This window comes from Thunnus maccoyii, chromosome 5, assembly GCF_910596095.1.
Source record: "Thunnus maccoyii chromosome 5, fThuMac1.1, whole genome shotgun sequence".
Taxonomy (NCBI): Eukaryota; Metazoa; Chordata; class Actinopteri; order Scombriformes; family Scombridae; genus Thunnus; species Thunnus maccoyii.
Window position 1 is genome coordinate 8,983,818 of NC_056537.1, and position 25,324 is coordinate 9,009,141.

Genomic DNA, 25,324 nt, shown 5'->3' on the forward strand with positions numbered 1-25,324 from the left:
ATCCCTCTTCTGTTGCTCTTCTTGAGGTTTCTTCCATTTTTTCCACTGTTTTGGAGTTTTTTAGGGAGTTTTTCCTTATTCGAATCAAGACTCTAAAGTCTGTTGTACAGACTGTGAAGCCACCTGAGGCAAATTTGTGATTTGTGATATTGGGATATACAAATAAAATTGACTTGACATGAAAAGACAGAAGCAGCTGAAACAAGTTCTCCAAGATGCAGGAACAACTGACCTGCCAAATACCTTGAAGAACTGTGTGCAGGTGAAGCGTGGTCACACCAAATACATCTCCTCTGTTTAGTGCACTTTGTATGAAGTTAATTGATAAATAAAAGCTATTCATGGCATTATTTTGTAAGCATCCTCACTTTACTTTTAGTTCCCCAAACCTTTGGATAGTACTGTATAAATATTTTCTTCTTCCACCCGCTTGCTTGTATAAAAGCTATATGTTTATGTGTGCTCATCTCTGTTAGCCTGCTGTACTTGTTTAGCTTCGGTACATTTTATGTGAGTAAACTGGAAAACAGAGTAAAATTCCTTGTGTGTTTAAACACATGTGGCCTGATTCTGATTACGTAAAAGTACTGAAGTACTGTCAGCAAAATGTACTTTAATTATCCAAAGTACTCATAAGGTAAAATGGCTCAATTTAGAATGATATATTTATCATTTCTAGTATTTTAATCCACCATTTTTTTTTAGCACATCATGATTGATGATCGGTTTACTTGTCGTGAGGAGCTACAGCTACTGTAAAATGACTTGTGCAGCTGTGTGGGAGCTTTGCCAAGTGTGAGGAGTCTGAGCCTGTGTTTGGAGAGTACACATACATGAACGTTACGGAAGTTGTGAGCGTTTACCAGGCAAAGAGGGTCCAATGAGACGCTACTGAGTTGCATTATGGAAAATAAGGGATGTTTTTTTGGAGCTTAACCCATACTAGGGTCTAAAAATAAGGATCTTTCTGCCTCTGCTGTGTTTTTTTTTGACCACTCTCTTTAAAAATCTGTCTCATAGACCTCTCAACTGCAATACTAAACTGCTGTAGAGTCTCTTTAAAATATAACATGGACAATGTACTAAAGATAAATCAAGTTCTCCTAAATCAAGTTGTACTTATAACAGGAAGTCTGATGAAACAGAAAAATTAGCATCAGCAGATTTAAAAGTTTTAAGGCTTGATAGTACATGAAGAGTTTTGTTTGTCCCTTATTTAGAGTTTAATGGTATCACTCATCTTTGTTTTAATGTTATAATGTTTTAAACTGGTCAGATATTCTGACTAAATGCGTGGATGCAACATTCAACAGTTGTTTGATTCTCTACTTTAAGATAACAGATAGGTTGTAGTAACCAGTAACATCTGATTAATAAACTGCTTTAACTCTTTGGTCCTGGTCTTGAAATTAACAAGTGAGGCCCATTAAGACTAAAGTGAACCACAACCAAACAACATAAAGTCTTAAACCCTTTCTTCTTCTCTTTTCTCCTTCAGGCAGTTTATGTGTGAGAGTTCGACCTGAACTGCTTGTTGCTGCTTGCAAACTATTTTGCTCCAGGATGAGGTGTGGTGTAGCCGCTGTAGGGAGGACTGACACCCTTTATACCTCAGTATAAAGCAATCATTCAGTCTGATAACATTTAAACATTTACATAAGATGGCCCCAGTCTGAGTGGTTTTTAAACAGAAACTTAACTCTTCAAGTAAAGCCATGTTAGCTGAGTATAAGGAGATTAAAACAGTAGCTTTATGGAATCGAATTGAGTTTCGCTTCAATGCAAGTTCTCAAAGGGGGGAAATCGAATTATGGGATAAATGCATTTTCTACGCAGAAATAGCTGCTTTAAATTCAGTGAGGCACCGTTTTAAAAAAACCCATAAATGGTCCCTTAGATGCTTGAATCTGCCACATTCTGAGTTTAAGGTCATTAAAATAACACACATATTATATAAAACAAATTGAGAAATCATTTCAAAAAGTCTAAGAATCTAAGAAAGTCTAAGAAACAAAAGTTTAGAATTTTATCACAAGGCTGTATTGAACCTTGTACTTTATACCCTTTTGGTTAATAAGGTGTGAAAAAGCCAACAGGAAACACTTTTTAATGCTTGTTGAAAAGGAATCGTTCAGATCTCCTCACCCTCTGGAGGAATGCTCTTGTTTTTTTTTTTCCTTCTCACTGTAAAAAGTTAAGTATTTACAACCCGTTTGGCTGATTAGTGTCCTGTAACACTTGAAATAAAAGCAGGACTTGTAAAGATGCTCTGATAAGAAAGGAAAAAAAGATTCTCTGCACTATTGTGTCCAAAACGCCTCCAACCTTCAGCCTCTAAAACTGAAGAATGCGGATTTTCTTGTTCTACAGTTAAAAGTTTATACAGACAATTCACACAGAATGAGTCATGTTTCCTCCTTTATTAAAATTTCAACATATACATGATAAAAAAAACAGTATATATATATACACAACTCCATCATACAAGTGCTTTAAAATATCACAAGTGTTATAACCTCTGCACCAGTATTGGTATAAGAGGTTTAAGGCAGGTTGTGTTTGACTTACTGTAACAAACGTAACTGGCATTAGCCTCAATAAACTCTGAATTACCATTAAGAGAGGATGTAAGAAACTGGACGCTCTTGGTCGGCCTTGAGAGTCTTTATCAAATGAGACAAACTTTGACAAAAAGGTAAACAAGTATATATTAAAAACTAATCTTTTCAAGTGATTTTCAACACTCCCGCAGTGACATTTCAGTTAAAAATTAAATTGAGCCACAGTATGAATAAAATTATAAAAACAGTTTGTATGTCATTTAAACTAACAGACAGCTTCATGTATAAAAACACCGACTGAATGAGTTCGACTACTTCTGCAAACAAATCTAAGTTCCGCTGTAACAACATATGAAGCAGCAGAACAACAAAGTCTGAGTAACTGGTTTCAGTCCCACTGGGACCAACCAAACAATAGTATTCATGGTTTTGTAGGACATTTTGGACAAAGGCAGCCTCCAAGTGACCTATTTCAGGCCTCATTTTTCTTACAAGTGTACACTACAAGCTTGTAATGAATCAGTCTTACTGGCATTATTGTATGTTCTATATTTTCACATATACATATATATAATCTTAAAAACTATGTTTATAATCTCAGCCCTCTATAGAAGTGGGCTCGGTGAGAGTGGGGGCAGTGAAGCTGACTCTGACGTCCCGGGGGTAAAAACCCTGAAGAACCCCGTCCACAACCACATCTGGGAGACCTGCAGGACAGGACGATCTAGATTTATACGGTGTGGGTCAGGTTGTTATGCTTTTAAATGCATATCAGTTAAAAAATCCAACATTCAGCAACAAGATGCACGTGAAAATACACAGTCAACATCTGTTTCTGTGGGTCAAAACATTTCAGAGTAGATTTGCAGTCTGTTCTTTCCTACCTGATGTGCCATTGGAGAGATAAGGATCATGAAAAAATCCCAGCACTCGCTGATGTGGTAACTGATAACTGAGGACACATTAAGGTTAACATTATTGCATGAAGTTAAGAGAAAAAAAAGTGATAGAACTTATCATTTGTGTCAATGCGGCATGTATTTACATTCAAATTTGGTTGCGCCAGATGCTTGATAAGCAGACTCGGTGGCGGCACACATATTTTAAGCCTTTCCTGAGCCGAGGGGCGGCCATTACACTTATTCTATTTTATACTCTGTTTTTCAGCTGGGTTTGAATGAAACTTGCAGGACTGCAAAGGAATAAACCGTCTTCAAAAGTCAGATTATAAGACAAACTGAAAAAGCACTGGAGACGTGTTGGTGAGGTTTAGCTACAGGTGAAAATATGGTCATGACAGCTGACTAACTTAACACTTGCACCAATAAGAAAATTTCAATTAGGGATGTGTTTGATACACAATCAGTCACTTGTGGATGAGTAGCCGCTCTGCTTTAAGTATAATAAGTGGATTAACGGTGTTGTTGCACAGAGCTCAGTACTCCTGACTGCTGTACATCCCTGCCAGTAGACACAGTACTGAACTGTACAAATACTGAGAAACTAGAAATACTAGTAAAGATCTCACCTGTAATCCTGACTGTCCAGTTCATCAAGTGATCTGAAATTAGAGCACAAAACTATTTAAGATTTCCTGCAAGGACACCATGTAAATAAATCTTATATATCATATCTTATATATTCAATTAAGTAAAAAGGAGACAAAAACGACATTGAAAAGAAACATTTTGTTGAAGTCAATTAAAACACACAGCTGTAATGTTAAATATCACATTTCTCTCTCACTCCTTGATCATTATGTATATTTTGGGTTGGAGCCACTGCGTCTGCTCTACTCCACTGTGAAGAAAATGTTTCTGCAGTTTTATTATGTTGCTGCATTGATCCTAATCCAAAAAAACAGAGGATCTAATTATAGCATAACATCTCCAGCATCTCTGGGTGCAGTCAGAGGAGTCTGGACCGGAGGGGGGACTCACTCCACGCTGCTGATCTTGTTCACCGTGTGAAAGTGTTTAAGGTGGAGGAAATCCAGCAGCACCTGCGGCACGTCTTCGTCCTGATAGATGATGTCCTGGCCAGACAACAAAGTGATTATTGATAAAAGTGATTTTAAAGCTGCTTAATGTGATGTTATGAATGAATTTTACAACGAGTGACATAACACAAAGCAACATACTTCACATCAGTGAACATCATATGCTTAAGATTTAGGGATCTCTACTAATCTTTGACACACTGCCTTGGCAGCAGTGTTGCTAACTTGCCAGCTTTCTCGCTAGATGTGGCGTCCCCTTTAGCTACTTTTCTACAAAAAAGTGCCTTGCAACCAATCTAGTCTTCTCACACCATACTGGGTGTACACATCGATGTGTTACCTGGATATAATCTTCCAGCTCCTGCCTCCTCTGCTCGGGAGGTTTGGTCCTCAGGTGCTGATTCCTTTTACTCGGGAAATCAGGAGTCTGGATGATCTTCCTGAGCTGAAAGTATCAAAACATAAACATGAACCTTCAAATCGACTGTAATGAAGCGACTACAGTAGCACACAACATATAGAGTGGCTGAAATCAAAAAACAGAAATGAGGTGGAATAAAATTAGTCGCAAATAAAACCTAAACATAAAAAACATAAACCTACAATATTTCAAGTAAATATCTGTTTACAAGTTTTACAGAACATAACAAGCTTTCACTTCTCAGCTGTCAAAGTAACAACATGGGGGTGATTTTTGGGTGATAGCTCAACAGTTTGTGCAAAATTTTAATTAATCCTTATCTTGTTTAAAACACAATACATCTGGAGATGCTCAATGTGAAGCTTCCTTGTGATTTTAAGCCCAATGCTGCATGTAAACTGTCTTTATTTTGTGTTACAAATATAAACTGAACAGCATAATATATATGTGCACATACACATTTCATACCATAACATTCATTCAATAGTATTAATAGTAGCAGGGATGGTTGCATGTACATACTTTTCTGTGCAGAGTCTGGAATTCACTGTTTCTTCTGAGCACATAATGTTTCCTCCCATTAAACAAGACTTCCACCCTGAAAAGCTGCAAAAAAAAAAAAAAAAACAGACAGAAGAAGATAAACAGAAGATTTATTCACAATCTGTCATTTACTGAGTTTAAAGTTGCTGCAGATGGAAATATTATATGCAAATTATTATTATATACTGTAGTATTTGCTTCATCATCATGTTCAGACATGGTTCTCCAATTTGGTCAGATCTTTTTTTAATTACAATGATAAAGATGAATTTTAATTTATAGAGAGAACTAACTAACTAACAAGCTTCAGCTAATATAGATTTCTATTCAACACATTAAATCTTATCATAGTTTCCCTTTTGTAGAACTGAATAATTTCCTTTCTGTAAAAAATGCAGGAGAAGATGTTATAGATTAAAGACCAACTTAAAGCAGGGAAAAGTCTGCAGATTCTCACAGTACAGTGATATTTTTAAAAATATTAGTATGATGAAAAAAGTCATTTAAAACTGCATGTTTGTTGATTTTGTCCTGTGAAGTTTGCATGCAGATACAAAGACAATGACATTTCTCCACCAGGAGGAGTTGCAGATCTTCACAGTTCATCCTCAGGAAATCAGCTGATATTAAATCTGCTGTATGTGTGCTGAGACGAATCCTCGTCTCTGTGATGGATGCTGGTTTAAGAGTCACACTAACATGAGTCGACCATCTTGTGGAGGATTATACCTTCATTACTGAACATAAAGGATTAAAGGTTCATAATTTCTCAAGTATGTCTTAAAACAGCAGTCAGGTGCCAGTATGGACATTGACACACGTTTTGTTTTTTCATTCCTCATGTTCATACTGACCATCAGAAGATCCTCTTCAAATGTGGTTATGATTAAAGTGATAAGAGACAAAACCCACAGTCCTTTTTTTTGAGCAAAAATGTATTCAAAAGTTAAATCTGAAGTTAAAATGAGGCTTCAGCTGTCTGAGTTAAGTCAAATTAAGTGGATATCTTCCAGTTACAGTCTTTTTAGTCCCTCACTGTGTCTCGACAAGTGTTTTCCTGTTTAGCTGCAGCAGAAGTACAGTCACAAAAAGAGGGACTTTGGCACTTAAAAGACAGTAACTTTGAAAGATATCTATTTGATTTGACTAATTTGTGCATCTGAAGCTTCATATTATCTTCAAATTAACTTAAATATATTTTCTGCACAGAAGGAGGACTGGTCCCCCGTCACTTACATTGTAAGTGCACTATGAAGGGATCTTCTAAAGGTCAGTATGAACAGGACGGATGATTATTGCAAGAAAAACATGTGTCAAAGTTCATTTGGGCTCCTGACTATTGTTTCAGGACAGACTTGACTAATTGCACGCAAGGTCGCAGCGGCTTCTCTGAGTCTGTTATGCATGTTTTTATTACTTTGTTTTAATTTATAGTTTTTATGTATTGCATTATGGCCCCGGGGACACTATCTTTTCATTATATTTCATTTCTGCTTTTTGAATAATCTGTAAGGAGAGGAACAAAAATAAACTTGAATAAACTTGAACGATCCTGTAACTGAGGTCAGTTCAGCACATGCACACCCATCCTCTTCACTGGAGATAACCCGAGGCAGACTTGTGTCAACTTCCAAATGTGTACGTGTGAATGAGATTCGTTACACATTCATAACAAGGTGATTCTTCTCAGCAAGTCTGATCCACACTGGTCTGTTTCAGCACCAACAACTTTTCCAGCTCCGTGTATTTACTGTAAATGAGTTTATAGCCACAAGAATAAACTAGTGTGGAAAACTTAAGTAACACATAAACAGAGTTATTAAACCACTTATGCTCATTTTTCCGGTTTCCTCGTCTCAACAAATCTCCAGACAGGATACAGCTGAGTCTGCGGTTCCAGATGTTGGGTTCTGTGTGTTTGTGTATCAAGAGAGACGGAGCGTACTGCAGTTTAATGTTTTACAGTCTTTATGCAGCATTTACGTCCAACTGCAGAAAAACATCTAACAAGAAAAAGCTCCTTTATCAAATGGTCCTACAGGTTTTGGTCTTACAACACCTGAGTACATATACTGAAGAACAGGTTTGAAATGGTTTACCTAGCTTGATTTTTTTCTACTTTGTGAGACTTTTGCTTTTACTCTGCTACTTTTTAGATAGAAAGACACGATCTGATAGCTGGACTACTTTGCTAAGTGGTGATTTTTTGAGTTTATTAAAAAAGGGTTAACTGTTTAAACAATTTAAACAAGTCAGTGGTGTATAAATGAATCAGACTAACTATAAGTACATTTACTAATGTACTGCACTTACAACCAGTTTGAGTGCTTCTATTTTATTCTACTTTGTACTTGAACGTCACCACATTTCAGAGGGAGCTGATTATTTTTCTCAATTAATCGATTTGACGTTTGTGTTTATAAAATGTAAGAAAATGGTGAAAAAATACTGATTTCCAGTTTCCCAAAGCCCAAGATGTAACATAAATTGTCTTGTTTTGTCCTGACCGAGAGTCCACAACCGAAGATATTCAGTTTACTATCATAGAGGACAAAAGAAGACAGAAAATCTTCACATTTAAGAAGCTGGAACCAGAGAATTTGGGCATTTTTGCTTGTTTCTCAATGTTACATGTATCAAATCATCAAAATAGTTGTATTCTGTCGATCAATTAATTGATTAATCGTTGCAGCTCTGTATCTTTTACTTAAGCAAAAGATCTGAATGTTTCCGACACTGCTTCAGACTACACGGTTTCCTCCTGCAGCTCAAACAACATGCCTGGAGGTGTGTGAGTATAACTGAGGTCATGTATGTTCACAGCAAACATATTGTTTTTCAGTGTTAATGTACTAAGTATATATTACTTTTCAGTGGTGGAAAGTACTGTATTTAAATACTCAAGTACTGTATTTAAATACTCAAGTACTGTATTTAAATACAGTTCTGAGGTTCTTTTACTTTACTATTTTCATATCCTGCCACATTATAGTTCTACTCCACTACAATTCAGAGAGAAATATTGTACTTTTTACTCGACTACTTTTACAGACAAAACATATGATGCACTGTTAAAGATTAAATTACCTAAAAGTACACAAAGAAATTAAAATTAGCTCTAACTCTAACATTAAAGCATCTATTCCTTACATGTTAATGTATCAATAATAATGATCCAGTGATATAATAACTCTGACAGGGGCCGTTTGATACTATTATTATAATTTGTTGCCAACACTTCTGTAGCAGTTGTAGTTAATTTCTATATAATTATTGTCATATTGTCTTCACATAGTTACTGTTAACAAATTACAACATACTTAAGGCTCTAAATGCTCTGAATAATAGTAGTTTTGATACTAAATGTACTTTAAATGTACTTTAAATGTATTTTGTTGCCAATACTTCTGTAATTTACTTAAAGGTACAGTGTGTAGGATTTAGTGGCATCTAGTGGTGAAGTTGTAGATTGCAACAAACTGAATACCAGCACCACCACCCTCCAGGTGTGTAGGGGAACCTACAGCGGCCGCAAAACTCATGAGAAACTCGAAAAGCTCTCTCTAGAGTCAACATTTGGTTTGTCTGTTCTGTAGAAACATGGCAGTGCAACACGGTGGGCTCTGTAGAGGAGGTCCTGCTCCCTATGTAGATATAAAGGGCTCATTTTAAGGTAATGAAAACATTATACACTAATCTTAATATATTTATGAATATTATATTCCATTCCTGCCAAGTTCGGTCCGCTAGATGCCACTAAATTCTACACACTGCACCTTTAAAAGTAAAAGCTTGAATGGGGACTTTAACCTTAACTAAATTAATATTTGATTGGCTGTTGTTGCTACTTTTACTTCCAAATACAAGACTGTTATTTCTATTCAAGTATTACTCCTTTGTAATATCGATAGTTCCACTATCTGAGCTCCTCGTGCACCTCTGGAAAGAAATCAAAGAAAACCTGCGCTGATGTCACTGTCACTCTTCCTGCAGGTTATCTGGCTCACCTGGCGTCACAGTTTCACCTTTACAACCGCACTTTTACACACTACACAGTTTTATTATCATTACAAACGAATATCCGTGATGGTGAAGTAATAAAAAGTCTTTACGCTGCGACAAAGGTGAGTTGTACAGATTAAACAGAGAGCGTCCTCACCTTTTTAGACTTTCCCGAGTCATCCACTTCCCTCTCCATCGATGGTATCGACACTTCAATCATTAGGAAATCTTCTTCCACCAGCATCAGATTAGAACAGTAATGTATCTGTAACTTTCCACAACTACTCGCAAACTATTTTTCTCCGCGTCCGGGAACTGAAAACTACAAAAAAAGAAGAGACCCGTGTGTCAGTCCGTCTGTTGTCGCTCTGCAGTCGGTTTGTGCTCCACCTACACACTAATTGGACAAACCCAGCTGCAGGCGCGTCCAGGGCCATTAAAGGTGCAGTCCAACATTTTTTAGAAAAGGTCCAGCAGTTAGTGACTGTCCATAACTGCTGCTGCTGCTGCTGCTGGAAGGAATAATGATAATCACGAGTTTAGTGCACATGATGATGTCTGGTAAAATGTGACGTTTAGTGGACAGAGAGCATGTTGGTATACAGAGTCTGAAGGTTTAACGTCACTGTGTTATTATGGCTACACATGCACTGATGTCTTTTGGTTCAACTTTCAGACTTTCATTTGCAGTTTTGTTTTGAACACTGCAGGAAAATTATTTAAAACTTTTATCCAGCTCAGGATTTAAGAAATACAAAGTCCCCTGAAAGTGCCTGATTTTAAAATAACAAAAACATTAAGGTTATTTGTGTTTTTCATACTGTATTCATTCATTAATTCATTAATTCATTCAACTGTTTTACTTCTTGTAATTTACATATTTTATGTAAATTGTATTTCTTAACATTAAGGTCTAAATACAGAAAATCTTCACACTACCAGGCGTCTTCATCGTCCTCACAGAAGTAACAAAAATGGACAAATAATCAGTTTCAGCTAAAAGTACTCAAATTTGTTTAATCAAGTACATACATTTTAGAAGTACAACTTGTACTTTTGTATAATTTTATATTGTAAAAAATGCTCCTTTTCCTAGTGTTGAAAGTGTCTAAAGAGAGCATTTTGTACAACCTTAGGAATGGGAGAAACTTTATTGTTCACACTGTAGAAAATCATCTTTGGTTTCACCAGGCAGCGCCAAAAAACAGCTGACAATACAGGACACCACATCAACAAACAACATAATTTAAAATACATAAATACACTAGAAAATTGTTGAATAAAGTGAGAGAAGCACTAGGTTTTTTTCATGAAATTCAAGCTAGGTTGTTTATTCAGCATCCTACTTGCATTTTGCAAGAAAGACTTATAAATGTAAAATATGAATTCACAAAGTAACTAATAACCACAGCTGTCAGATGAGTGTAGAGGAGTAAAAAACACAGAAGTAAGTCTAACAATATGAAGATGATCAAGTAAAGAACAATCACAATACTACTTTAAAAGCTACTTAAATATTAAATAAAGCACCACTGAAAGTTACTTCCTCTTTTATGATACTAGACATCATTTAAATATCAAATAAGGAATTCAGTCTTTTCATTCTGCCACTGGTGAAATAATGCTGCGCTGCTTTCATTTTTCAAGTAAAACAAAACAAGGTATATTTATTTACAGGTTAATTCTTATATTTGACACACTGAAGGAGCTCACAAAGAGCATTTAAAGATGAAAACAGTCCTGACTTTCAAGACAATTTCTGCAGGACAGGACAGACTAACAAGTAGAAAAACAAATTCACAACACACACACACACACACACATGAAAGGCCTAAAATATTCCTATTTCATCACAAGAGCTGCCGACTGTTCGACACCGTGCACATATAACTTATATAACATTATCAGATACTAATTACTTTAACATATATTCCTATCAGCCCATCAGAGGTGCGGAAACTGTATTCTCTGAGTGGGAAAAAGTGTTTAAATTCAAGGCCAGTTGGTTTAAAACTACAGTAACAGTCTTGGTAAAGTGATAACATCACATGACATTTGCGGAGGGACAGCCGACGCCACAAACACTTTCAAATTCAGGTTCACTTCCCAATGTGCTTGAAACGCAAAGTAAAACAAGAAACAATTCACAGGACGTAAAACGGGATGTAAACCCGTAACACAAAACTGTACTCACATCCTCTAAAACCCACTGCTCAAAATGAAACTACTCCCAGTTTATTATAGAAAAAGAAAAAGATATTATGTTGATAAGATACTTTTCCAAAAAGTGCTTTACAGGATAAGATTCAGCTGTTTTTCCTCTTTCTGCATTTGAATCACATCGTCAATCTCAACCACAATCACATGCTCTGTCTGTGACCTGCCGTCATCATGAGATTTATATCTTCCCATCCCTGTTGTTGCTCACTGTGTTATAATTTAAGCCGGCAGAAACGCTTACTTAAGCAACTCCACGCGAGGTTACAGTGTGTGACCTTAACGAGTCATAGATCACGGCCGGGTAAAAATATAACAGCGGTTTACTCGTCTGAGTGTTTACGTCATCACCGTGTTTCACTACGGCTCACGTGAATCTGTGTCCTGCTGGTGAACACTCATTGTGTCTGAATTCACTCTGTCAGCAGACACGGGCCGTACACATTAACAAACAGGAAGTCAGTCTTGGTTTTATAGCTGTAATAAAGCTGTAATGGATTTAAAGACTCTGGTGATGTTAAAATAATTAGGTGCTGCCTTATTTCAATTTGTCCATTATGCATATCTGAGTTGATTCAATAAGTATAAAGGAGTCTTGTCTTTGGAGGTTTTCACATGACAACACAAACCAGTGAATCTCTTGGCAGGCAAGTTCCTTTTATTATTGTTGTTGTTCCTGAAATACTGAGCCTCTGGTGTAAATGGATCCATTTTGAAGGTTTGTTATTGGTGTCAGGTTTTGTATAGTTAGAAACATTATCTTCAGTTGAAAGGGTATTCCACAGAATTAGTATTGTACTGTTAAACATAGAGCTATCTTCCTTTTTATTCCACACGTTCTTCTTCCTTGTCAAACCCATGGATGCATTAAGGAAAACTGGATACTGCGTTCAAAGATGGCGTCCGTCCATCCCTATGAAAGTTGCTCAGGGGTGCGTGAAGCCAAAAAAAAGTTTAAGCAGGCTTCCTCACACTTCCATGTTTTTGGGCCTGTTGAACATGCGCACTAGAGTCCTTCCCTCTTTATTCAACCTTTTATAGTCACTCCTTTTCTAATGATTGTGTGTGTGGGGAAAAATGCTTTTTGGGCCAGTTTGCATCATGTAACGGACCTCGAAGTTGTAATTACATGGATTGGCCAATCAGTATGTACTGCATGATGAATGATTAAGTACGCCATAACATCTCCAAAAACATCACAGCAAATTTCCTTTTTTCCTATTTGGATAAAATGACCACATATTGGGAATCTAATGGTTACTTTCTCATCTGGAAAAATACTGAAACTTCATAAAATGACTTATCAACAGCTTTTAGCCTGGCTCAAAATCTCCACCATTGTGCAGTCTGAGGAGACGCAATGCATTCTGGGGCAGTTGAGTATGTCCATACTCTTGTTAATCTAGTATACATCTGGGCATTTCTTGCAAACACAAAATACACATACTATGCAGTTGTACTGCACTACAAACTCAATTTGACGTCATATTTAGAACGAATAGTACATTAGTGATTCCAAACACAGCCTATGCCACTGCCTGGTGCTGTTCCTGGGGGCTTCGCCAAACTCTGGAGGCTACACTACCCACAATTCAACTTGACCGCTGGCGGCTCAACTGCAGATTCGGGTCTGTTATGCTAGTGGTGGTTAGTATAGCCTCGAGCTGCTAGCCTCAAGCTTACTTGACCACCACACCCCCAAATTTTTGACATTTTCAAACTTGTGGTCTTCAGCTCCAACTGATGTTGCCTTTAGTGACATCACTTGAGGCAACTGATCAGACTTCGAGCGGCTTCCTCTGAAGCCACAAAAGGTTTCATGTAGTAGTACTCCCCAAGACCTGATTTTGACAGATTTTGATGTGTGGAGTTTGGTGGAGTTCCCCTTTAAAGGAATAGTTTGGAAACACACTCATTCACTTTTCTGAGTTAGATGAGATTGATACCACTCTCATGTCTATATGGAGCCAGGTGATGGTTAGCTTAGCTTAGCATAAAGACTTTAAATGGGGGAAACGGGTAATTAGGGTTGAGTGGGGACACAATGACAACAAAAATCCTATGAAGGTGTGACATGGTTAAAAGGTTTGGGAACAACTGCATAAACTACAGTCTGACAATAAAAAAATGGTGTAGCAGAAATATGTTTTTTCTTATCATTTCATGACCCCTAAAATTTATCCCACAGCCCTCAGCTGGGGTCCAGACCCCCAGGTTGGAAACCAATGACTGAAATCAGGAAGTTGTTGTACGTGAGAGGGACGAGAGTTTCACTATTACTCATGGCATATGAATTCTCTCTTCTGAAACTCTTTGCAGTGGAATGTGACGGCAAGTCTCCACAACTTCATGCACTGGAGTTTGTCATTTATAGACATACCGGCTGGTCTGGGGAGCGTGATGCAATCTGTCCGAGTCAGTGTGTGAATGAAAGAAAACACTGTCATCCAGAATAACTGTGTTAGCTGACGCATTCTTGAGTTCTGCTCACAGTTTGACTGAGTTGTTTACTGAAATAAATTGAAAGCTATTTTATTTGTAAAATAAATTCATGGGCTGAGCGTCACAGTCAGTTGTGCATCCACGCAAAAAAACCTTCTCATCCAGACCTTTCGATTTTTGAATTCAGTAGAAATTACATGCTGTTATTTCTTGTCCTTTTGGGGTTTTTTTAAATGATTTTCCACAAGTATTTTATTGTATTTTCATTGTTTTTTTTCTTTTGCCCATTTGTTTTTATCTGTTCTGTTGTTTTATAAAGATATAAACTACACTGCATGAAACACTGAATTAAATATTTATTCCAAAATTTTCAACAACTGGAAATAATTAAATTAACTTCAGAGAAAAACAAAAACCTAAACAAGTATACTGTTTTGTATACTGTATGTAAAGTGGTGAATACAAATAAAGTTTTACATTGTAGTTTTTGAACTCTGAAGCTACCTGGATATTGCAGAGAGAACGATGTCTTCCAAACAATCCACCTGAAAGAAAGAGCAAGAGGGACAGTTTGACCCGGGTACTAAATGTTTTACGTAACACTGGCTAAAAAGAAAAATGGTAGAAAATCATCTTTAACCTCATCTTTGCTTCTCTGGAACGCTTATCCAATAACTGATAACTGATAACTGATGCTGCAGAAACCTGGTACAAGGGCTGGCTTGTAAAGACTCCAGAAAGCTGCCTAAAAATCAAAACACTTACACCTCCCTGTAACTTCAAGACCGATGTTAATTATTGCCTTATAACCTGCCTCCAACTACCTGTTTGCTTTGCTGTAAAGTTTCTGCAGGAGGGGACAGACTAACAAGTAGAGATACAAATTCACAACACACACACACACATCTGGAGGGCCTAAAATATTCCTTTTTTTCACAAACAAAGACACTGTGCACATATAACTTACATTATCTGATACTAATTACTTTAACATATATTCCTATCAGCCCATCAGAGGTGTGGAAACTGTATTTTCTGAGTGAGAAAAGTGTATAAATTCAAGGCCAGTGGGTTTAAAACTACAGTAACAGTCTTGGGAAAGTGATAACATCACATGGCATTTGCGGAGGGACAGCGGATGGCACAAACACTTTCAAATCCAGGTTCACTTCCCAATGTGCTTAAAACGCAAAGTAAAACAAAGACAATTCACCGGATGTAAAAAGGGATGTAAACACGTAACACAGAACTGTGCTCACATCCTCTAAAATCCACTACTCAAACATCTCTGAAACTTCAAGACCGATGTTGATTACTGCCCCATAACCTGCCTCCAACTAGCTGTTTGCTTTGTTGTCAAATAACATGTATCCTCAGTAAACCTATCCTATATAAACACACAATAAATACATGAAAAATAAATAAAATGAATGCATAAATAAATATATTGTGTACTTCTGTATGAATGTAAAACTATCACAGACATTTGTCCTCCTGCCTAACCACGTACAGTACACCACCTCAGTTTTACCTGTTTGCCCTCCTCTCCCACACTGAGGTTCTTGAGCTCGTAGAAAGTCACTTGCCCGTCATTGTCCCCAACCAAGATGCTGTCTGTCCCTCTGGCAAACAGCAGGGACGTCATCTTCACACCAGATGCAGCAGGGCGCACAATGATTGGGTCCGAGCTAAAAGGAGAAGTGTGTGTGTATATAGTGGACACACAGTTATTTCCGGCTCATGTTTAAATCAGTGAAAAAGAGAGATAGAGAGTAAATGAGCTCAGGACAGATCCCGCTCAATCTGACTCACATGCTTGAGTTCATGTCCCAGATCTCCACCTGTTTTCCATTAATGGCTGCAAATACTGTGGGCCAGTTTGGGGACCATCTGACGGTGTACACGGCCCTCTCGGTGGAGCCGAAGCCCAGTACAGGGGTCAAGTGGTCCTGCTTCCACAGCTGGATGGTCCAGTCAGAGGAACAGCTCAGGAACACATCGGGACTGAATGGAGACCATTCAACGTGGTTCACAGGACACTGAGAGCCAGCAAGATGTGATATGGAGTGAATATACTGCAATACTCAATATATTTTACAAATTTTCCAATTTTACTAATAAATCAAATGGCAGTAAAAGTGCAGCAGCATCACTGAAGTCAACACATGGTATTACATGTTTTTTATAAATGTGAAATGACTGAAGGGTCGTGGCTCAGAGCTTTAGTGCATTTTGTAACATCTGAGGTTAGTACTACGAGTTATCTGGCTTCACTGTTTTATAGCCTGGGGAAACACTGATTATACTACAAACATTATAATATATGATCATGTTAAACTGCTATTCTGTGCTTGTCACTTTATGTGAATGCAGTATTTATGTCCATATTGGAAACACGTAGACGATAACACTTTTCCTCACAGATACTTGGATATAATTATATATTCTTTTATATATCATGATTTGAACATTTAAAACTTCTAGCAAGTTTTGTGCTCGGTGGCAACAGAGCTTGATTTGAGTTCAAGGAATCGATAGTGAGACTGTGACTGTGAAACCTAAAGTTAGCTTGTCCTGTTCTTTTGTGTTATAACCTCTTATCAGAGGGAGGTGATGGGATATATGGTCATTTATCATGTGAGCATTTACATATTTAAAATATCACTGAGTAAAAAGTTTATCCAGAAAGACTTACAAAGTGCGTTTGATAAGTGTCCAGAAAATACTGACTGTTGGAAAAGGAGCACTTGTGGATGAGGCCTTCCCATGTGCCCGCCAAATAGATGCTAGAATCCTGTTGGTTCAATGTGATCCAGGAGAGACATATATGAATTATTTTGAAGTCATTTGGAAGTCAGAGAAAGAGGTGATTACTACTATAACTGCCTGAATGAAAGAACAGCTTCATACCAGCTGTGACAAACTTACTGTTGGATGGAAGTCAACACACAGACCAGGAGTCGTTCCTGACAACACGTTGTCCGTCTTCTTCTTGCTGCCTGCAGCTTTCTTCTTGCCGTCTTGAATCCTCTTCAGCTTCATCAGGTCTAAGAACACACATGATTTTACAGAAGATACAAATATTATGATTCTGATTATTACTGCGTTAAATCACTGCAATGCTATCAATTCAAGTGCAAGAAAATACTTGTTACAGACTTCATATGAAAGAATTCTTAAAGCAAATCTCATGTATATTAACTACTACAACAACATACCTAAATTTAGTGTCATTTTGTTCCAAATGGTAAAACATATTAACTAACATAATTTTTAAATTCATTGGAGAGATTACGATACCAAAGTGTGTGTACTGCTACATCTTGAACTTTGTTTTTTTTCCTACTTTTTAAACTCAAAGCTCATCTAAGCATGTTGTGCTACTAAATTATCTAAAAGAAATTTTCAAATGACATTTCTAGTATATTTTCATTACAGTTATGTCAGTGGGTTACAATACTGAACCAATGTTTACTTGTTAATCTATGTTTACTGTAGAGTCTTTATCATTATATGTGTAAAACTGTAATTACACTGTTGAAATCATAGTCTGTTGCTGACCACAGTACCTATGCAGTCAAGACCATTGCTGTGAAGGAACCACTTGGTAATCCTGCCATCTGCTGACACAGAGACAAGAGATTCTACTCTGTCCTCCCCTGATAATCTCATCTCTTGTCTAGTCCAGTTGACCTGCCACACTGGATGCAAGTGCTTTTTGGAACACTTGCTACAAAAGCAAACAGAAAAGGGGTTTGGTGCAATAGTACCAATTTTTTTCAGTGTGTAATGTAGTGTGGTTTAATTTCCGTGTTCAACAGTCCACACACACATACATAAAAGCTCTCACCTGCTGGTGGCGACACATGCCTTGTTTTCTCTAATTTGGACACTGTAGATGGCTACAGTACCGTCATACATCCCCACAGCCAGCCGGTTGGGGTTGTTGGCTGAGAAATCCAGGGATGTTACACTACTGTGACAGCGGAAAACACGCTCCGGCCACTGCACAGAGGACACATTACAACATTTTGAATCGCTGTCACTCCTGCATGAACTAATATCAAAACATAAGCATTCAAAATATTTCCTATTACCACACAAACTAATTAGCCAACGTAGAGCACTGGAAGATGATGGATGAAAGTAAATGGAGGGCAAAAAACCATTTAAATATACCGTAAGGTTTTTGAGGGACCAGCAACAGATTAGGCCTCTTTTCTGATAAGCGGAGTCAAAGTCACCATAGCCCACAGCCAGGAGGTCCTTACAGAGAGAGCAGAGTACAGACAGACATGTTGAAGTCAAAGGTGAGACATCTGATTTTAACAAGAAGCACTGGATTTGAGTTTTTAAGACTAGAAGCAACAGAACCATAAAAAAGTAAATGTTTGATCACTGACTCCTGAAATTCTGCTACTTGGTATTGGTCGTTTATTAAGTGTCTGTGGTGTCCACATCTTACCATAAAATCTGTATAATACCTTCTCTCTCTCAGTGTTCATATAGATACTTCAACTCTGCCAATACAGAGTAGTAATCCGATACCTGTACTCTCTACTTTCCCAAAATCTTAAAAATATTTACACCCCGCTGTTTGGTGGCGTTACCAGGTTCTCCTTGTTCCAGGCCATGCTGGTAATGGTGCGTCCTCTGGTGAGCTCACAGCTGAAAGCCCAGAGAGGTTCCAGAGTTGGAATCGGAGAACTCTCCTCATCCTCCTCGCCCTGCTCCTTGGTCGCAGGCTTCACCGTGCAGTCAGGGTCTTACACAATAAAGACATTATTACGCAGTATATTATACATTTTACAACTGACAGAATTTAGTTCTAATAAAAGCAAAAAGGTACTTGAGTTTTAACCCATCGGCTGGTGCACTTGCACCAATGAAGCAAGAAAACAGTAATAACCTGACTTTACCTGCAAGAATGGGCAGCTGTCTGTAAGCAGCCAGTTTGGGTTGAAAGACTTCTGCCACGATGCTCCGCTCCATCACTAATAAGCTGTGCTGGAATGACTCAGACAGCATGATCTGCTGTGGGTCTGGCTCAGCATTTAAACTGGTTCCACACATCTGTATTTCGAACAGTGAGCTAATGGTACTGCCTGAGGACAAATACGAGAAGATGATGAATACCTATTTAGTATATTACGGTAGTCAATAAACAGCAAAAAATATTAAAACTTTCAAAATTTATATTATTGATTAGGATAAAGTACTATGAATGACTTCAGAACAGACACATTTGTTAATCTTTAGATGCCTCCAGTCCCAAGTACCAAGAACTGAACATTGATATATTGAACATTGATTGAGTCAGTGTTGTCCCAGCTACTGTTACCTGTGCCGAATGTGCTGCCGCTGCTCTCTAGACCTCTGCTGGTCTTAACAGTTCCCTCTGGATAGGGAATCTTCTCATTTTCAGGGGTATTATTTTGTTCACAAAAAGAGTCATAGATATCCCAGACAGTAGCCATTGCGCCTGTGAACATGACAAACTTTAAAATTTGTAAGCCTGCATCAATGTGCTGGTTCTATGTCCACAAACAACCTTGACTGTAATTTAACTGTCGGAAGTTGGAAAGCCAACTTTGCAATCTGAATAAACAACTGATTATAAATTAGAAGTGTTTATTTTCACTGAAACCACCTGACATCAGATAAGAAACTGTAAAAAGGAAACTTAGCTACTGTCTTCAGAGGTTAAACTTTGGACTTGACTGTAAACGCCATGGTTTGAATGAGTGACTTACTGCCAAGTTCAGGTTTAATTATTGTTGACTGAATGAATAAGTTATTGCATTCAAGCAGTGTGAGACTCTTTGTTTAAAAGGTTTGCGATATCTGTTACAGCTGAGAGGCTCCTGTTGGGATTGTGAAGTGGGAATTAGTAAAATATTTTATATAAATTGTTAGCTTAAAGTTTGAGTAAACTACACTGTCCTGTCTAATATATTCTTTTTGATTACTACAACTTGAGAAATACACATTAACAAAAAAAAGTACACAAAGAGTATAATTAAGCCTTACCTACATCCACCTTGACAATCTTATCGCTCTGGATCTCTTTGTTTTTAAGTGCTCCGTTGAATGTCCACATTGATCGCGCTACATACTTATCATTGCCCATTCTGTTCTTGCAAAGCTCAGCATAGTCAATGTTTCTCTGTCTGTAAGAACAAGGTGAAAATATCAACAGCTTGTTTTAACCAAAGAAGAGTACTACAAGTTGCTGGCTAGCATGTCTGCACTGACTATAAATTATTTTTTATCTTTACATACACTGTATCAGTACATGAAAAAGACAATCCACTTCCTATGCCTGTTACACACTTTATATCTTGCGTCATATCAAAGAAAAACAATCAACAGAGCCAATTACTCACTTAATAGCTTCTGCATTATCCACATCCTCTGACACCAAGGTATTAGGTATATCCAGCAGTGAAATGGTGTCTGTCTCAGAGAGGCAGATGTGGACTTCCTCATCCAACATTTCCTCTGTTACATGTTGTTTCATACTGTCTTTTTTCTTCTGTACTACTGGCAGAGAACAAAACATAATGACACAAAACAAAAGACTCAAAATCTGCTACAAAAATGTGTCATTCCATCTTGTAGGCATGCTGTAATTATATTATGCTACAGTATATATGGCAATATTGTTTTGCATATAACATTGTAACAGCATATTTTGTAAATGAATGATTATACTTATGTTAAATAAATGGTGAAGGATATGCTGGTCACCAAGATGAAAGATAATAACAAAAAAAGTGATAATGATAAACACATATTTTTTATAAGAAATTAAACAAATAAATAGTAACCGCATGGAGCTGGTGGGATGTTTTTCATGTCCAATTTGAGACCGCTATCCTCAGTGTTCTTGGTCAGTGAGGCTTTGGTAGAGTGGCTGCTCCCAAGAAAAGAGCTGCAAAACAGTGTCATTACTGCGTCATTGTACATTTTCAGTGGTCAGAAATGTGTGTTTAGATTTTATCTGCTACAGCTACATAGACACAAAACAACAATCACATGGAGAGATTATACTGGATAATAATAAAGTAAAATTTGCAACAGATAGAGTTAAAACAGGACCATAAATCATAATTTTTTAGTGACATTATTTCACAACCATCATCTGTATATCATCAATAAATGGTAGACATGACCACGGAGATGGTGATTTGTTCGTATTCAGCAGAGTTGGTGGTTATGTAATGCTTTACTTATTTTCTCTTGAATTCAAGTTGTGCCATAACAAACGGGACGCACACCCTCCGTTCATCCCGTCTCAGACCTGCTGTGTGATCATCAAATCAGCTGATGTATAAGATTGTTAGCAGTTACCCAAAAGACGTCCCAGTGAAGCTTGACAGGGATGTCAACTGGTCTGATCCCGCGCTGGAAAAGATTTCATCCAGAAAGTATCTGCCTGGTTTGGGCTGTATGTCACCTGACTCGGCCTGGTACAGAGTCAGAGGAGTGACATCGTTGCCATCATCATTCAGCACCTGCAAAGAGAGAAACCAGAGCCGCAATCAGTTATTTATTTATTGTATGTTTTCCCCTCATCAAGTAAATTTTGGGGAGATATGCAGTAATTTATTTTCAATAAAACATTCTTTTTGCAAATGTGGGGAGAGAAATTTTGACTTTGACTCTTTGAGTTTTGCTGTTAATGTTTTGCTCCTGATGGATATATTACACAAATACAAAGCTGAGAGTCTTCTGATATAAACTGCTTTTAGGCAGAATTGAACTTACATAATACATAAATTCACTACGACAACCAATAAAATAGAAAAGGATTTATGACTGAGTAATTAAGAGTTGTTTAGTGAGTCAACTTAACAACTGAAAGTGCTGTTTATTTCCCCATTACTTATTGTTTATGTTTATTGACATGCAAGAGCTGTCTACATCGAACTGAGACAGGCACTTTTCTCTCTAAATGCACTGTGCTACTAACTGCTCGTTCTTTTTTATCCCCTTGGGATTTATATGTTTTTAATATTTTTATTTAAGGGATTTTTTAGATATACAGTATATCTTTATCCTCTCTGTTGTTGTTGCACTGCTGTGGGCTGGGAGGAACAGCATTTGTTTTTTTGTGTATGCAAATACACAAGAAAATGACATAAACTAAATCTTGAATCTTGAATGTGATCAACATTAATTATTGATATTGGAAGTGTTTTGTTTTATTTTTTTAATCCTCCTTCAGTCTTCAATTCTTCTTCTTCTATTATTACTTATTTATTAATGTTATATAAACTTAAGTGATGTTTATTTGTAAAATAATACAGCATGTGTCTAGCTGTTGTCACAATATTATTGTAGAATGGGAGTGCGAGGTTTGGGTAAGTTATGTAATAAGTCTGCTGCATTTAGCTATTAGAAATTACCCGAACTATTTTACTGGTGCTCTTATCCATAAATATGCTGTCTCCAGCCAGGATGGAACATCTTCGGCTTTGTGAACCTGTGAACCTTTGTGAACTTGGGTTGACTCGATGCATTCCTGTTATTGAACTCTTCATTATTCGAGATGATCTAATGGAGACAACAAAACCATTAAGTTAGCATAGCCACCGCTGTGTTTCTACCAAGCTTAAACTTTATTCATTGCGTGTTGTCAAAATGACTTGTGAATCTGTGTGAACTTACGAGTTAAGCACCAGACTGGTGTTCTTCATTTCTGTCGGAGGGGTACCCATTTTTGTGGTTTCCCCACAGCGGTGAAACTACTTATCTAGCTAGCTAATGCTGTCTACTTATCGTTATCTGTTTTTCAACGGCCGACAATCTCTCAACGGCTCTGAGCAACCGTTACTCTATGTTGCCATGGTAACATGACGACCCTTTACTTTCAGCTCTGGGAGACGATCAGGAGGTTGAAATTGACCATCAAAGTCAATATATCTTTTAAAATGCTTCACGGGTTTTATCCAACTAATCATTATTTGCAGAAAGAAACATTGTGGGGAGCTCAAAGAAACGCTGGTACATGTATTTTGGTTTACCCTCATTTTAAATTAGGCTACACTGGGGAAAAAATGTATTGAGAAATCTCTGCTCGCAGTTATTATTAATTAATTTGCTTACTATTTTTGACCAAATTTTATATTCACAAATCAAAATTGTTCAGCAAAAAGCCAAACTTTTCAGAGCTGACTGTCGATATCACACAATATATTTCTTCTATATCTGAATGTACAAACAAGCTGTTAAAACGTATATAACTCCTCTAAGCTTTACAAGATATTTACTCAACTATTTCTTTCTTATTACAATCTTTAGTCCCCCTGGCGTGCTTGCAGACACGAGGTGCAGTAAACTTTACTTGTATCAATAAAGCTGTTATAAATACATTAATAATAAAAAATGAGGAGATTGAAACTCACTCCACACAGGTGTTATTTTCACTATTTCAGTGGTTCTCAAACGTTTTCATGTCAAGGACCCCTAAACTGACACAAATTAGTCCATGGACCCCAATCTGATAAGATTTTTGCTTTTAGATGTTTTATTACAGAAAGTGTATGAAACCCATGGCCAGAATAGTCATACATTCTGTGATTGTGTTACTTATGGATGGAATTATAGTGAGAATAAATAATTCCCCTCAAAGACCCCTGGGGGTCCCTGGACCCCACTTTGAGAACAACTGTCCTATTTTACAACAAAGTATTGACAAATCTGAAACTGCTCCTCCAGCTCAGGTCTGACAAGTCTAACTACAGCATCTTTATGTAGACCTAGACATAATATGTGACCAGAGCAGAGAGGGAAAATACCTTTTTTTGTTTTAAAAAATGTTATGGTGCCCTTGTTAAAATATGCAAACTACATGTTGTGACTGGTGACAGACTGGAGGGTCTGATGCTTGGCTGAAGGTGATAGAGGACATGTATTTATCCACTAGATGGCAGGACTGTGAATTGAATGTGGGATATTATGACCACAATAGCTTGCTATGTAGTATATTAAAATACTACAACTATATCACTACATGTAGCCTAACAGCTAGTACTTCTAGTTATATTAAAAACATTAAAACTACTATTGCTTCTATAAAGACACCAATACTTCAGAAAATAGAAAAAAGTATAACCAAAAGTGTCCATTTGAGTTTACTCTAGTTACATCATTTTAGACTATTAATATTATTTAGATAATTTCGTCATTGGTAGCCTAATTAAGTCTGTCTAAGCTTGTCCCCTTGTGACTAAAAGCACCAGCAGCTAATGAGATTTAAATGGAGCACAACATAATTTAGGACAACTTGATCTTAAAATGTCCTCATTTAAACATGAGACAACAGAGCAAAGTCTTGACTGTTCATGCCATAACAGGGAAGTTAAATCACATGTTGCTAATACAATTGAAAAACAACAACAAAAAAAACGTAATGTTTTGACTGTTGAAAAATCCAGATTTAAGATCATTTATGAATTTTGAATTAAAATGTTAGATATTGCTTGTTTTTCACAAAGGAATGTTTTTTGTGTATATGATATATTGTGAATTTTTACCTGCAAAAATTTTATTTTAAATATAATTAATATTATCTTAAAACCCTTGGGTTCTTAAGCATGAACCTAATGATTAAATATGTGAGGTGGGGATTTTCTAAGTAAATACTGTATATGATAATATATGAAAGATGTTTACACGTAATAAATCTATAGACACACAAGTGCGACTTGGAAAATGTTCACAATTCTGTGGACGGTCATGTCTCATTAATATGAGCCAGTAAGTTTATATTTCATGTGCAAGAATATTCTCATTGATGTTTTTATATTATTTAAAACTGACAGCCCTATTTTAACATTAAACAAAATTTAACATTTTGTGTTATACTACCGTGACACCTTTCATTAGGTTTCTGGTCCGTGTTATAGGGTTGTACAAAGTTTTTTGTCATGGTTACTACTAATTTAATCCAAATAATCAACATGACTCAGTCAACAAGATCACCATTTTTTTGTACAAATTATAGAAAAAAATGTTTTTTCATACAATGTTATTACCACCAAGCAGCTGACAGGCGCAGTTACACTTTATGTTAAAACTGACATGATGTTCTTTTGGGCGCAGGTTAAAAAACACTTTGCCACATTTAAACTC

At 37.0% G+C, this 25,324-nt stretch overlaps 2 protein-coding genes across 4 annotated transcripts; both read right to left on the reverse strand.

Annotated features, from left to right (window-relative positions):
- Nucleotides 1-2,405: 2,405 nt before the first annotated feature.
- Nucleotides 2,406-9,940, reverse strand: snx22 (sorting nexin 22). Its single transcript, XM_042412130.1, has 7 exons — nt 9,684-9,940; nt 5,504-5,587; nt 4,901-5,005; nt 4,502-4,596; nt 4,090-4,122; nt 3,446-3,513; nt 2,406-3,268 (listed from the first exon to the last, which is right to left on the reverse strand). Exons 1-7 carry the CDS (start codon nt 9,768-9,770, stop codon nt 3,159-3,161), a joined length of 582 nt encoding a protein of 193 aa, XP_042268064.1. The 5' UTR covers nt 9,771-9,940; the 3' UTR covers nt 2,406-3,158.
- A 4,666-nt stretch (nt 9,941-14,606) lies between these two features.
- On the reverse strand, nt 14,607-23,162 carry LOC121898012 (dynein axonemal intermediate chain 4-like). 3 transcript variants are annotated; one of them, XM_042412863.1, is made up of 17 exons: nt 22,859-23,160; nt 22,597-22,744; nt 21,539-21,702; nt 21,016-21,119; nt 20,572-20,728; nt 20,216-20,355; nt 19,527-19,667; nt 19,105-19,290; nt 18,796-18,950; nt 18,365-18,451; nt 18,036-18,190; nt 17,755-17,915; nt 17,114-17,232; nt 16,881-16,979; nt 15,998-16,224; nt 15,717-15,873; nt 14,607-14,730 (listed from the first exon to the last, which is right to left on the reverse strand). In XM_042412863.1, exons 1-17 carry the CDS (start codon nt 22,906-22,908, stop codon nt 14,686-14,688), a joined length of 2,295 nt encoding a protein of 764 aa, XP_042268797.1. In that variant the 5' UTR covers nt 22,909-23,160; the 3' UTR covers nt 14,607-14,685. The 3 variants fall into 3 exon arrangements, with proteins under 3 accessions (XP_042268797.1, XP_042268798.1, XP_042268799.1); XM_042412864.1 differs by having other exon boundaries at nt 20,572-20,725; nt 22,859-23,159; XM_042412865.1 differs by lacking the exons at nt 14,607-14,730; nt 15,717-15,873 and having other exon boundaries at nt 16,112-16,224; nt 16,916-16,979; nt 22,859-23,162.
- Nucleotides 23,163-25,324: the final 2,162 nt, after the last annotated feature.

What these genes read in the sequence shown, in the direction of transcription:
- LOC121898012 (XM_042412863.1), bottom strand. Translation starts at nt 22,908, where the DNA reads ATGGGTACCCCTCCGACAGAAATGAAGAACACCAGTCTGGTGCTTAAC. An exon ending in CGGCAGCACATTCGGCACAG is followed by an intron (nt 19,291 to 19,526) that starts GTAACAGTAGCT and finishes ATTTGTCCTCAG; the next exon opens with GCAGTACCATTAGCTCACTG. An exon ending in ACAGCTGCCCATTCTTGCAG is followed by an intron (nt 18,951 to 19,104) that starts GTAAAGTCAGGT and finishes TTATTGTGTAAG; the next exon opens with ACCCTGACTGCACGGTGAAG.
- snx22 (XM_042412130.1), bottom strand. Translation starts at nt 9,770, where the DNA reads ATGCTGGTGGAAGAAGATTTCCTAATGATTGAAGTGTCGATACCATCG. An exon ending in TCCAGACTCTGCACAGAAAA is followed by an intron (nt 5,006 to 5,503) that starts GTATGTACATGC and finishes TGATACTTTCAG; the next exon opens with CTCAGGAAGATCATCCAGAC. An exon ending in AACAAGATCAGCAGCGTGGA is followed by an intron (nt 4,123 to 4,501) that starts GTGAGTCCCCCC and finishes CTCTAATTTCAG; the next exon opens with ATCACTTGATGAACTGGACA.